The 13,796-nt window shown below is 43.0% G+C and overlaps 1 protein-coding gene across 1 annotated transcript in view; it reads left to right on the top strand.

The window, feature by feature from the left end:
• The window catches only part of ptgr2 (prostaglandin reductase 2), a 43,338-nt gene that overhangs the window by 25,511 nt on the left and 4,031 nt on the right, over nt 1-13,796 (top strand). The window contains exons 7-8 of the mRNA XM_043698520.1: nt 262-437; nt 3,358-3,397. Of these exons, the coding sequence (XP_043554455.1) occupies nt 262-437; nt 3,358-3,397 (216 nt within the window). The remainder of the gene's footprint in view (nt 1-261; nt 438-3,357; nt 3,398-13,796) is intronic.

Here is a 13,796-nt window from a genome sequence, read left to right as displayed (position 1 = left end):
GTTGGGAAGGTGCTGTACAGAGATGCTTGGCACGTATAATGCAGGTTTTCTCTTATTGAATTTGGACGCCAGTTTTTGGAAGTCATGGAGACCTACAGCACAGAGACAGCCCTTTGGCCGAAACTGGTCCATGTCGACCAAAACCGATTACTTGCTGCTGTCCATTTTGAGTCGGAAAGTCCCAAGTGCAGTGGCTTGTTCTGTTCCAGTATCTTTGGTGTCTGCATGTTTAAACTGAAACTCGCCTTGTTTGCTCGCAAGTGTTGTGTTGGGTGAAGTATTTTGTGGTCGGTCTAATTGTGATGTTTGCCACCTCTTGTCACCGCTCGCTTTCCCTTGTGACCTACAGAGAGAGATTCCTGGTGCTGAATTATACAGAAAAGTTTGATGTGGGCACGGTGCAGTTGAGTCGGTGGCTGAAGGAGGGTAACCTGAAGGTACGGTACTGTATTAAGCTGTGTGCTTGTTGTTCCCTGCATTCCTTCTGTTTCTTTATATATAAAAAAAAGCAAGACCGATTCCTGGCCAGAATGGAGACCATTGGCCACTCTCCTGTCAGTCACATCTGGAACATACTCTCCTGGAACTGACTGAGTTTTTGTCATAGAATCCCAACGGTGTGGAAACAGACCATTTGGCCCATCGAGTCTGCATGGAGCCTCCAAAGACAAGCCCACCCAGACCCAGTAGCTCCTGCATTTCCCATGATTAATCCACCAAGCCTGCACATCCCTGGACACCACAGGGAATTTAACATGGCAGATGTCCTCCTACTTCAAAGACCATAATTTTCTCCTCTCCCATGATCAACATTGCCCTCATCGATATCATCTCCATTTCCCGCACCTCTGCCCTCAAACCTCCCCCCACCCCAGCCACAACAAGGTGAGAGTCCCCTGGTCCTCATTCCACCCAACTAATCGCCAAGTCCAATGCATCATCCTTTGGCATTTCCACCACCTGCAGTCTGACCCCACCACCAAAAACATATGTTTTCACCCCCCCTCACCCCCCCCTCCCCCCCCCCCAAACTCTCATCCATTTTCCGTAGGGACTGTTCCCTACGTGACTCCCTCATTAGGCCCACACCCCTCCTCCACACATGGCATCGTTCCCTGCAGCCACAGGAGGTGCAACACCTGCCCTCATGCCTCCGTCTTATCTCCCTTCAGGACCCCAAAGAATCATTCCAAGTCCGGCAGAGATTCACCTACATTTCCGCTAACCTGATTTACTCCATCCGTTGCTCCTGATGTGGCCTCCTCTACATCGAAGAGACCACACACAAACTCTGGGACTGATTCAGGGAACACCTATTGTCCTTGCGCTCCAGTCAACCCTACCTCCTGTGTGCCAGCCATTTCAACTCCCCGTCTCACTCCTCCAATGATATGGCCATCCTAAACCTTCTCCATCATCAAAGTAAGGCCACAGGTAAAGTGGAGAAGGAACGCCTCCATCTTCTGCCTCTGGAGCTTACAACCTTATGGCCACAACATAGAATTCACCAGCTTCCAAATCTCCCCACTCCTCTCCGCATCCCAGGTCAAGCCCTCCCTCTCTGCCCCCTTGACCCGACCTAATCTGTCCATCTTCCTTCCTGCCTATCAGCTCTACCCTTCCTACTGACCAATCACAATCAGTTCATACCTGCATCCCCCTATTGCCATCCCACCTACCTTCCCCCCCCTAGCCCCACCCCACATTTGTTTCTCAGCCCCTTTTCCTCCTCCCCAGATCTGATGGAAAAAGTTCTGACCTGAAACGTTGACTCTCCTGCTCCTCTGATGCTGTTTGACCTGCTGTGCTTTTTCCAGCTCCACGCTTTTTCCAGCTCCACACTATCAATTCTGACATTCCAGCATCTGCAGTCCTCACTGTCTCCTAATCCACCCAACCTGCACATCTTTGCATTTTGGAAGGAAACCAGAGCACCCGGAGGAAATCCATGCAAGACGCGGGGAGAATATGCAAGCTCCACGTTTGTTAGACTTAAGTCAAGATTTAAAACCTAAGTCTTGTTTTAAATGCACTTAACCATTCTCCACTTGCTGCATTTGGATGGAAAAATGATCCTGCTTTGATTGGGAGGCTTAGCAATTGTTTTGGTTGCAAATTCTGTTACTGCGATTCATAGAGACTTTGTGTAAAGGCAACAGACTGTGTTTATGGTAAGGGGATGCAATGCACAATTTGTAAAAAGGACAACTGTTGACGTGTAACCTTCTGCTATTGGGTCCCGGGGTCATCGGTGTCAGATTTGGAAATTGCCTCGCTGCGGTTAGATCTGGCTGTGTTCCTGAGTTCACCTGGTGAATGGCTGCACTGCTCTCTGGTTGTCGAAAGCCGGGGTGAGTTGGCAGAAACGGAGTGATTACTCCCCATTGGTCCCCACCTCAGCCAAGTGGAGCTCTGGTGGGTCGATCATGTGTGAAAGCACTGCAAGTGATGGAGACATGCAGGGGACATGGGAGGAGGGGAAATAAGGTGTTTAACCTTTCTAATTGCTCACTTTATCAACTCCTACCACCACCTCTGCACTCTCCATCACAGCTAGACTCAGGTGGGTTGAGTAATGGCTGCCAAACGTTCATGTCAGTTTCTGGAGAGTGGGTCTTCGTTGTCCTTGTTTTATAGAGTCATGGAGGTCTACAGCATAGAAGAAAGCCCTTGCCCCATTAAGTCTACACTGGTCGTAAACAAGCAACTGACTGTTCAATTACCTGTGCAAGAACCCCAAATATTGTGATTATGCCTTTTTTTTTGTCTGTGTGAGTGAACAGCACTTGCTAATGAACTGACATTGTGAAGTTCAATTGTTGCAAATCAATAATCTCACAGGGCAGCCCAAGCTGACCAAGACACTGCCCTGAGCTGTCAATGCCAATGCTCTTCCCGTTGGTCCTGTTTTATTTCGTTGCACGGTTGTGTTGATGGTACTTCAGCATGAGCTGTAGATAGCAAGGGAGAAAATATCTGCAGGCACCAGTCCCCTGCTAACAGCCTCCAGCCCCAGTGTCAACTCCAAGTCACTGAATGGTGCTGTGGGGAAACTGGATGGATGGTTTTTGTGGGGAAACTGGATGGATGGTTTTTGTGGGGAAACTGGATGGATGTTTTGGAGTTGGAGGCTAACTGCCAGGTTACTTAGGTGTCCGTTAGTGATGCTGTCTGTGCTGCAACTAGCAGGAGAGCTGAAGAGGGAAAGGCAGATCTGTGCTGAATTGAAGAGTGCGATTTTTCCTGACCAGAGGCCAGCGTTGTGCTAACACTTGACGCAGTAATGTGTGAATAATAGGGCCCACAGTAGGAATATACAAGACCTGTTGACAACTCTCTCAAATATTTCTCCTGCAGGTTCGTGAGACAGTGGTGAAAGGACTGGAAAACATTGGAGGTAAGGGAACAAGCAGAAATGGATGGAGAAACTCAGCAGGTCTGCTAGCTTCTGTGAAGGGAGAATAGTGTTAATGTATCGAGGCCAGATGATGGTTAACTTTAGACCATGTGCTCAGATAATTCTGTTTTCCCCTCTTTACTTTCTAATTAGCTTCTTTGTACAACATGTCCAGCTAAGATAGTGACCCCTAGTGTTTTAGTCTCTCCCACAAGGGAAAGTGACCTTTCAGCATGCACTCTGTCAAAACCCCTCAGGTTCCTGTACATAACAATAAGACCACCTCTCATTCTAACTCCAATGGATACAGACCCAACCTGCAGTGTTTAGTTCAGAACACTGAGGATCTGGGGACCCCTAAAATGCTGAGAGATCCTGGCTGACCTTAAGAAGAATAGTGATCCAATGGATGTAGAACTCTAGTTACATCAGGGTTGCTAAGTGAAGAATTTAGTTTTGTTTAAATGCTGACTGGCAGTTTCTGTGAGGTGTGTGAGCAACAGAGCGCTGCACAGCTGCCAAAGAGGATTGTAATACGTGATTCTGGCAAGCCGGAACAAATAGCAACATTAAAATATGTTCAGTTTTCAACTGAATAGGTCAGATTAAACAAGCAACTGAAAGGAATAGGGCACTGTTGATGTCAAAGGAGATTGCAGGAGGTTGACCATGAGACAAATAGCTAGTAAATATCTAAATTGCTGTGTTTAGAAATGGCAGGTGACTGTCTACGTAAGACCAGAGTTAGAATACAGAATGTAATATTTAAGACATTTGTTGATTCCTTTCAAACCTGGAGACTCAGAACACACACATTCTGATAAAATAGAGGCAGTTCACTCTGGAATAATTATTTATTTTTTAATAAGCTGGAGAGCACACACTTCAGTGGACAGATTGTCACCACCCTTGCTGGATTGCAAACCCCACCTTGGATCCTGTCTCCAGGTTCTGGATTGGTCTTAAGTGATAGTTTGAAACCCTTCAAATCTACTTCCAAAAGTTGGTGCATTTACTTTTATTAATATTGCAGGTATTTTGTATCACGTAGTGAGGCAGTGACCTGATCACTATCCGTTCAGCGAGCATCAAAACCCATTTGGGTGATGCTGAGTGAAGGGAGAGGTGCCTTATTCCCAGAGCGCTGCCATCATAATTATCAAAACTGGCCAGGTTGGGAGGTGGCTTTGAAACATGGTAATGCTGCCTTTCAAAAGATCGTCAATAAGATTGCATATTAGTCTTATCTCTAAGGTCAGAGGGATGGAATAGATGGAGAAGTATCGGAATGGATAGGAAACTGATTACAAACAGAAAACTGTGACTGGGGCTTAAGGATACTTACTCAGACAGAGAGAAGGTGTGAAATGAATCTCACACATCGCTGTTCTTCTTTTATAGAAACACTTTGGGAATTGGAAATAAAGTTTCAAAATAGGCAGATGGTACCAAGTTGATGAGGAAAGGGGGAAGTAGTGAATACTGTGATAAGACACAGGCAGGTATTGATTTAAGAGCAAAGTGGGCATGGAAATGATAAATTAACATCAATGGTGTTCCGACACTGATTGGAAGAGTCCCTGGTAATCACACACCATTACTCCAAAGTTTAACCAAAAGTGTAAATGTTTCATTTAATCACCAAAATAGCCCATTTGATTAATCTTTCATTCTGTTACTCAGAACAATAGAATCTTTCACTACATTTCTTCAATAAATTCAAAACTACCATATATACTCCTGTATAGGTCGAGTTTTGAAGGCCATTTTTAAGCTGAAATTAAGGGGTCGACTTATACATGAGGTATTGTTTTCGAGGGTATGAAATTCATGCTTGGCATGAGTCAAAAAATGGACAAACGAGAGCCAGATCTCTACATAAACAATGAAAGGAAAAAGAATTATGGCCATTATTGAATATTTAACTACAAAATAACTGTTTCCATTCTGCCTGCTATGATAGAACGGCACTATCACAGTTTTCCAGTTACCAGTACCGTAAAGTGTGTGTAGATATGTTAATAGGCATACCAGCAGGTGGTCAGGCCATCTACCAGGGGTATTTATACAACACCCAATTCATGTAATAGAAATAGAGGAGCAGTAAAAACAAAAAAAAAGACTGATAGTGTTTTATTAAAAGAAGACCACATGAAACTGTTAATAATATAAGACAGCCTTGAGAAACAAGGGTCGACTTATACATGGGGGTATATGAAAAGTATCAGACTTTTTGACTGAAAGTAAGGGGTCGACTTGTACATGAGGTCAACCTATAACAAGTATATACGGTAGCTTATTTATTATAAATAAAGCTTACACTTTAAACAAGTTGAAAAACTGATTATCAGCTAAGTTACTGTTCAGAATTTAAACTTTGTTCTGTACATCCCAAACATGCATGCATGTGAGGAAGTGACCAAATTGATAGATGAAGGAAGAGCTGTAGATGGACTTTAGTAAGGCGTTTGATAAGGTTCCCCATGGTAAACTAATGGAGAAAGTGAAGTCACATGGTGTGGGCGGCACAGTGGCTAGCATGCTGCCTCACCGCGCCAAAGACCCGGGTTTAATTCCCGCCTCAGGCAACTGTGTGGAGTTTGCACATTCTCCCCGTGTCTGCGTGGGTTTCCTCTGGGTGCTCCGGTGTCCTTCCACAGTCCAAAAATGTGCAGGTTAGATGAATTGGCCATGCTAAATTGCCCGTAGTGTTAGGTGAAGGGGTAAATATAGGGGAATAGGTCTGGGTGGGTTGCGCTTTGGCGGGTCGGTGTGGACTTGTTGGGCCGAAGGGCCTATTTCCACACTGTAAGTAATCTAAGTGTGTGCAGGGTGTTCTAGCTAGGTGGATAAAGAACTGGTTGAGCAACAGGAGACAGTAATAGTTGAAGGGAGTTTCTCGAAATGGAGAAAAGTGATCAGTGGTGTTCCACAGGGATTCAGTGCTGGGGCAACTGTTTGTGATGTACATAAATGATCTGAGAGAGAGCACTGTTGGTATGATCAGCAAGTTTGCAGATGACACAGCAGAAAGCATTGGGGACTGTCAAAGAATACAGGAAAATATAGATAGTCTGGAGAGTTGGGCGGAGAAGTAGCAGATGGAGTTTAATCCAGGCAAATGTGAGGGGATGCATTTTGGGAAGTCTAATTCTAGAGAAAATTGTACATTAAACGGAGGAGTCTTGGGAAAAGTTGATGAGCAGAGAGATCTGGGAGTTCGGGTCCATTGTACCCTGAAGGTTGCTGCACGGGTGGATAGAGTGGTCAAGAATGCATATGGTATGCTTGCCTCCATTGGACGGGGTATTGAGTATAGGAGCTGGCAGGTCATGTTACAATTGTACAAGACATTGGTTCGGCCACATTTAGAATACCGTGTACAGGTTTGGTCGCCACATTACCAAAAGGATGTGGACGCTTTGGAGAGGGTGCAGAGAAGGTTACGAGGATGTTGCTTGGTATGGAAGGTGCTAGCTGTAAAGAGAGGTTGAGTAGGTTAGGATTGTTTTCATTAGAAAAAGGGAGATTGAAGGGGGACCTGATACAGGGTAGATAGACATAAGCTTTTTCCCAAGGTGGAGGATTCAATACCGAGAGGTCATGCTTTCAAAGCAAGAGGTGAAAGGTTTAAGGGGGATACACGCAGCAAGTACTTTACACAGAGGGTGGTAAGTGTCTGGAACGCGTTGCCAGCAGAGATAGTAGAGGCAGGCACGGTAGATTCATTTAAGGGGTGTCAGGACGGATGCACGAGTAGGTGGGGAGCAGAGGGATACAGATGCTTAGGAGTTGGCGATAGGTTTAGACAGTGAATTCGGATCAGCTCAGGGTTGGTGGGCCAAAGGGCCTATTCCTGGGCTGTAAATTTCCTTTTGTTCTTTATTTACATGGCAGTCAACTCTTGCCAAGATAATCTGAGGTTTAAAAAGGTGTGAACTCCCAGTACAATTGACTTTCAGTCATTGAGATCACGATGCTGACAATGAGTTGTCGAAACAATGTGTGTGTGTATGGTGTGTGTTTTTTGAGGGGGGTGGGCATCTTTAAAACAAACTTCAGTTTAAATGAAAGTGAGTTTGATTGAAGTCTTAGAACGGAAGTAACAGTTCAGATGTTTCTGATCTCTGGAACTTTTCTCCGGTTCCCTGAAGGTAATGTATAGAGATGGAACTTGCAGCTGGCCCTGCTGTTAGCTTCTTGGAGATCTTTCTCTTCTCCTGACACCTATTGGTGTGGACTGGAAATCACAGCAACTGTAGTCCAGAGGTTGTTGCTAGGAAACCTTTAATAATGAGCCTCTTTCACCAATCTGTTTAACAATTAATAGAAAAAAAAAATCCTTGTCTGTTTCAAAATCTTCGTCTTGCTATCTATCCGCAAAGTCTATCTCCAAACAGTAAGTAAATCACAAGGTTTAAAAACCCTTTTTTAAAATCAGAATGTTCAAAAAGTTCCATATCCCACATCCTCCAGTCTTTCAATAAAACTGTGTGTTCCCACCAACAGAGATGGTGTATTTTGATAGATTCAAGATTTCTCTCTTTGGGTTATAATAATCCACTACTCTGAAAATAATCATATAGCTTCACAAAGTCAATATGAAATGGGAGCAGGAGTAGATCATTTGGCCCTCCAGACTGTTGTAGCATCTATTAAGAACATTACTGATCTCCCATCTCAACTCCACCTTTCTGCACAACTACTTAAGTTGCTTGACAAGGGTAGATGTTGAGAAGATGTTTCCAGTAGTGGGCGAATCTCAAACTAGGGAACATATTACATTCATTTAAAACTGAGATGGAAAAGCATTTCTTCTGAGGGTAGTGAATGTTTGGAAATCTCTACCTCCAGAGAGTTGTGGAGGCTATATCAATGAAACAGTTTAAAAGTACATGGATTTTTTGATGGCTATGAGCTGGCATGATAGAGGAGGTGAGGCCCAAGGCAGATCATCCATTATCTTATTGAATGGTGGGGCTGGCCTGAGGGATTGAATGGTCTATACCCTGCTCCCACGTTCTGATATGTTGATCCAGCTTTCCCTGAAATGTGTCTGTATTTCGTGTTCTCCCTGTGATAGCGAATTCCACGTTCTGCACAGTTAAGGAAGTAAGGAGTCAACCAGTTAGATTGAGATGAGAAGAAATTTCTTCAGTGGCAGGGCTGTGAGTCTTTTGAAGTTTCTACCCTAGTGGGTTGTGAATGCTCAATCATTTGAGAATAATTCAAGACTGAAATTGATATGTTTTGGGGGCAAAGTTCATTCTAGAATTGTAGATGGAGTTTAATTTAGATAGATGTGAGGTGCTTCACTTTGGAAAGGAAAATCAGGGCAGGACTTAATGGTAAGTGTTGCTGAACAAAGAGACCTTGGCGTGCAGGTTCACAGCTCCTTGAAAGTAGAGTCATAGGTAATTAGGAAAGTGAAGAAGGCGCTTGGTATGCTTGCATTTATTGGTCAGTGCATTGAGTATAGGAGTTGGGAGGTCATGTTGAGGCTGTACAGTACTTTGGTCAGGCCACGTTTGGTATATTGCGTGCAATTCTGGTCGCTTTCCTATCAAAAGGACATTGTGAAACTTGAAAGGGTTCAGAAAAGATTTACAAGAATGTTGCCAGCGATGGAGGATCTGAGCAATAGGAAGAGGCTGAGTGGGGGAGGGGCGGGGGGTGCTGTTTTCCCTGTAGTGTTGGAGGCTGAGGGGTGACCTTTATAAAGGTTTATAAAATCATGAGGGACATGGATAGGGTAAATAGCCAAAGTCTTTTCCCTGGCGTGTGGGAGTTCAGAACTGGAGGGCATAGGTTTTGGGTGGGGGGGAGGAAGATATAAAAAGGACTTGAGGGTAATGTTTTTCACACAGAGGGTGGTGCATGTATGGAATGAGCTGCCAGAGGAAGTGGTGGAGGCTGGTACAATTATAGCATTTAAAAATCATCTGGGTGGGTATATGAATAGGAAAGCTTTAGAAGGATATGGACCAAGTGCTGATAAATGGGACTAGATATATTTAGGAATGTGTTCAGCATGGACAATCTGGACCAAAGGGCTTGTTTCTATGTTGTACACCTCTATGACTAGTGAACACAGTCTGAGAATTAGGGCCCAGATCATTCAGGAGAGATGTTAGGAAGCACTTCAACATACAAAGGGTGGTAAAGGTTTGGAACTCTCTTCCACAAATGGCAGTGGCTGCAGGATTAGTTGTTAATTTTAAATCTGTGATAGATTTGTGTTAAGTAAATGTATTAAGGAATGTGGGCCAATGGTAGGGAGGTAAATGATGGTCAGTCATGATCTCATTGAATGGAGGAACAGAGTTGAGGCGCTGAATGGCCTACTCCATTCCTATATACTCTAGGTGTACCCTCACCAACACACTATACAGTTGTGACATGTCTTCCATGTTTTTAAAACTCTAACCCCCTAGCAATAAAGGTCAAAGTCCATTTGGCTTCTGAATTCCTTGATGCATTTATTTGTTTCAGGCACAAGAATGCCCTGATCCTTCTGCATTGTACTTTTTGTTTTGGTGTGTCTCTTCATTTAAATAATAGTCTATCTTTTGATACTTCCCAGCTGAGGTACATGACCTCTCACTTTCCTACATTCAACGCCATCTGCCATGTTTTAGCCCACTCACTCAACCTGTCTATATCCCTTTACAGATTCAGTCGTACAGCAGGGAAACAGATCCTTCAGTCCAACTTGGCCATGCTGATCATCTTCCCAAAGTATATAGTCCCACTTGCCTGTGTTTGGCCTATATCCCTCCAAACCTTTCCTCTCCAAGTACTTATCCAAATGTCTTGTAAACATTGTGTACCTGCATCCAGCACTATCTCTGGCAGTTCATTTCATACATGAACCACTCTCTGTAAGAAGTAAAATTGTTCCTCATGTCCCCTTTTTAAATCTTTCTCCTCTCACTTTAAAAATATATGTCCTTAGTTTTGAACTCACCCAACTTTGGGAAAAGACCTTTGTTATTCACCTTATCTATGTCCCTCGTGGTTTTACAAGACCTCCATAAGGTCATCCTTCAATCTCCTATGTTGCAGTGAAAAAAAGTTCCAGCCTATTTTTATAACTTGTCCTGTACAACCTCAATATGACATCTCAACTCCTACACTCAAAAGGTCTGTGCAATGAAGGCAAGTGTGCTAAACGCCTTCTTAACTACCCTGTCTACCTGTCGACCTGTGATGCAAAACTGAAGAATTATATACTTGGACTCCTATATCTCTGCATTCGACAACACTACTTAAAACCCTACCATTAATGTTTTACCAAAATGCAACACCTTACATTTATCCAAATTAAACTCCATCTGCCATTCCTCAGCCCACTAACCCAATTGGTCATCACCTTCACTGTCCACCAATTTTGGTGTCATCTGCAAATTTACTAACCATGCCTACGAAAAGCTCAAATCAAATCATTTATATAAATGGCAAACAAAAGCAGAGCCAGTACCGATCCCTATGGAACATTACTGGTCACAAACCTCCAGTACGATAACCCTCCACCACCACCTATTGTCGAGCCAATTTTGTATCTGATTGACAAGCTCACTTTGAATCCTATGTGATCTAATTTTACTAATTAGTCTACTGTGTGGAACCTTATCGAATGCTTTAGTAAAGTCCAAGTAAACAGCATCTATTGTTCTGCTCTGCTCTCCACAACCTTTTTGACTACTTCCTCAAAAACTCAATCAACTTTGATACATTATTTCCCTCGCACAAAACTATGCTGATGATCCCTAAAGACTCCCTGCCTAATCACAAATGCATGTAAATCCTATCTTTCAGAATCACCTCTAACAACTTATAGATCATCTAACATTGGTGATGGATAAGGCTTCTCCTTACGGACTCCCTTAAATAAACACACATTAGCCATTCATTCAGCACCTCACCTGTGGTCATAGATGGTACAAATATTTCTGCTAGGGGCCCTGCAATTTCCTCCTTAACTTCCCACAACATCATGGATCGGGTCCTGGAGATTTATCCACCTTATGTTTTCTAAGACCTCTAACACTTCCTCTTCTGTAATGTGAACTGTTTTAAAAACATCAGTATTTATTTCCCTGAGTTCTCTAGCCTTCATTTAGGGTCTAGGAATGTACAGCACAGAAACAGACCCTTCAGTCCAACTCGTCCATGCCGATCAGATATCCTAAATTAATCTAGTCCCATTTGCCAGCACTTGGCCCATGTCCCAATAAACTCTTCCTATTCATATGCCCATCCAGATGCCTTTTAAATATTGTAATTGTACCAGCGTCCACCACTTCCTCCAGTAGCTTATTCCATACACATACCACCCTCTACATGAAAAAGTTGCCTGTTTAGGTCCCTTTTAAATTTCTCTCGCCCTAAACCCTTTAGTTCTGGACTCTCCCACCCCAGGGAAAAGACTTTGTCTATTTATGCTAACCATGTCCCTCATGATTTTATAAACCTCTATAAGGTCACCCCTCAGCCTCCAATGCTCCAGGGAAAACAGCCCCTGACTATTCAGTCTCTCCCTATAGCTCAAACCCTCCAACCCTGGCAACATTCTTGTAAACCTTTTCTGAAGCCTTTCAAATTTCACAACATCCTTCCTGTAGAAGGAGACCAGAACTGCACACAATATTTAAAAAGTGGCCTAATCAATGTCCTGTACGACCGCAACATGAACTCAAACTGGCACAAAATATTCATTTAATATCTCTCTGTTCTGAGATTCAATACAAATATGACCTCATTAATGTTCGAGGGGGTCCTACTCTCTCTCTTTAGTTGCTCTTACTCTTAATGTACTTGCAGAATCTCTTTGGATTATCCTTAAGGTCTGCCAAAGTAATCTCCTATCCCCTCTTTGCCTTTTAACTTCCCATGTAAGAATGCCCCTACACACTTTATACTCTTCAAGAGATTCATTCAATTTCAGTTGTCTAGATTTTTTTTATTCTTGACTAGAAGATCAATATCTTCATTCATTCATTGTTCCCTAATCTTACCAGTTTTACCTTTCATTCTAACAGGAACATAATACCTCATTCACACTTCTCAAAGCCTCCCATCTTTCAGTCATTCGTTTACCCGCAAACAGTCTACTCCAAACAATTCTTTTAAAGGTCTTGTCACATACCATTAAAATTTGTCTTACTTCAATTAAGAGCTTGAACTTTAATGGAAGGCTCATCCTAATAATAGAATTATGATCACTAGTCCCAGAGTGTTCCCCTGCTAACAGTTCCGTCACTTGCCTGCTTCATTTCCCAAGAGAAGGTCAACTTTTGCTCCTCCTCTGGTAGGAACATTTACATATTGATAAAAACTTTCTTGAACACATTTAACAAATTCCTCACCATTCAAACCTTCAACACTATGGTACTTCCATCAATGTTTGGAAAATTAAAATTGCCTAATTCCTTATGTCTTCATCACAACATGCCTTCCTATCTATATTTGTATCATCAGTAAATGTGAATACATTATACTCTGCTCCTTATCCAAGTTCATTAATACAGATGAAAAATGCTTGCAGCCCAAGGATTGATCCACTAGTTATGACTTTCCAACCTGAAAAAGACCCATTAATCCTGACTCTTGGTCTTCTGTGCGTAAGCCAATCATCAATCCAAGTTGATATGGATTCCAAGGCTGAGTCAATGCTTCTCTCTGGGTCATGCAAGTGGATAAAGAATTGACAAACTGAAGGAGTCTAGTCAGTCCACTATGCCTGTTCCAGCTACTCTAAAGAACTAACAAATTAGTCTAACTTTGCTCTTTCCATGCAATTATGTAGTTTTATTTTCCTTTCATTTGAACCTTGAAAATTATTTTTGAATCTCTTTTAGCAGCACATTCCGGATCACAAAAATTTAATGTCAAAAATATTCTCATCTTCCCTCTGGCTCTTTTGCCAATCGGTTTCAAACTGTGTCCTGTGTTTGCTAAGTCTGCCACCAGAGGAAACACTTTCTCCTGACTTATCCCTTGTAATGAAGAGAAAATGAGGTCTGCAGATGCTGGAGATCAGAGATGGAAATGTGTTGCTGGAGAAGCGCAGCAGGTCAGGCAGCATCTAGGGAACAGGAGAATCGACGTTTCGGGCATTAGCTCTTCTTCAGGAATGAGGAAAGTTTGTCCAGCAGGCTAAGATAAAAGATAGGGAGGAGGGACTTGGGGGAGGGGCATAAGGACTTGGTGTATAAGGACTTTAGCAAGGTATTTGATATGGTTCCCCATGGTAGGCTCATTTAGAAAGTAATGAGGCATGGGATATAGGGAAACCCGCCTGGTTAGATAATAAATTGGCTGACCCATAGAAGACAGGGTGAGATTAAATGGATAGTTTTCAGCTTGGAGCACGGTGACCAATGGTGTTCTGAAGGGA

Source organism: Chiloscyllium plagiosum, chromosome 10 (assembly GCF_004010195.1).
Source record: "Chiloscyllium plagiosum isolate BGI_BamShark_2017 chromosome 10, ASM401019v2, whole genome shotgun sequence".
NCBI classification, from domain to species: domain Eukaryota; kingdom Metazoa; phylum Chordata; class Chondrichthyes; order Orectolobiformes; family Hemiscylliidae; genus Chiloscyllium; species Chiloscyllium plagiosum.
Note: the sequence above shows the minus strand (reverse complement) of the source record. Positions and strands in the feature narration are given on the sequence as shown.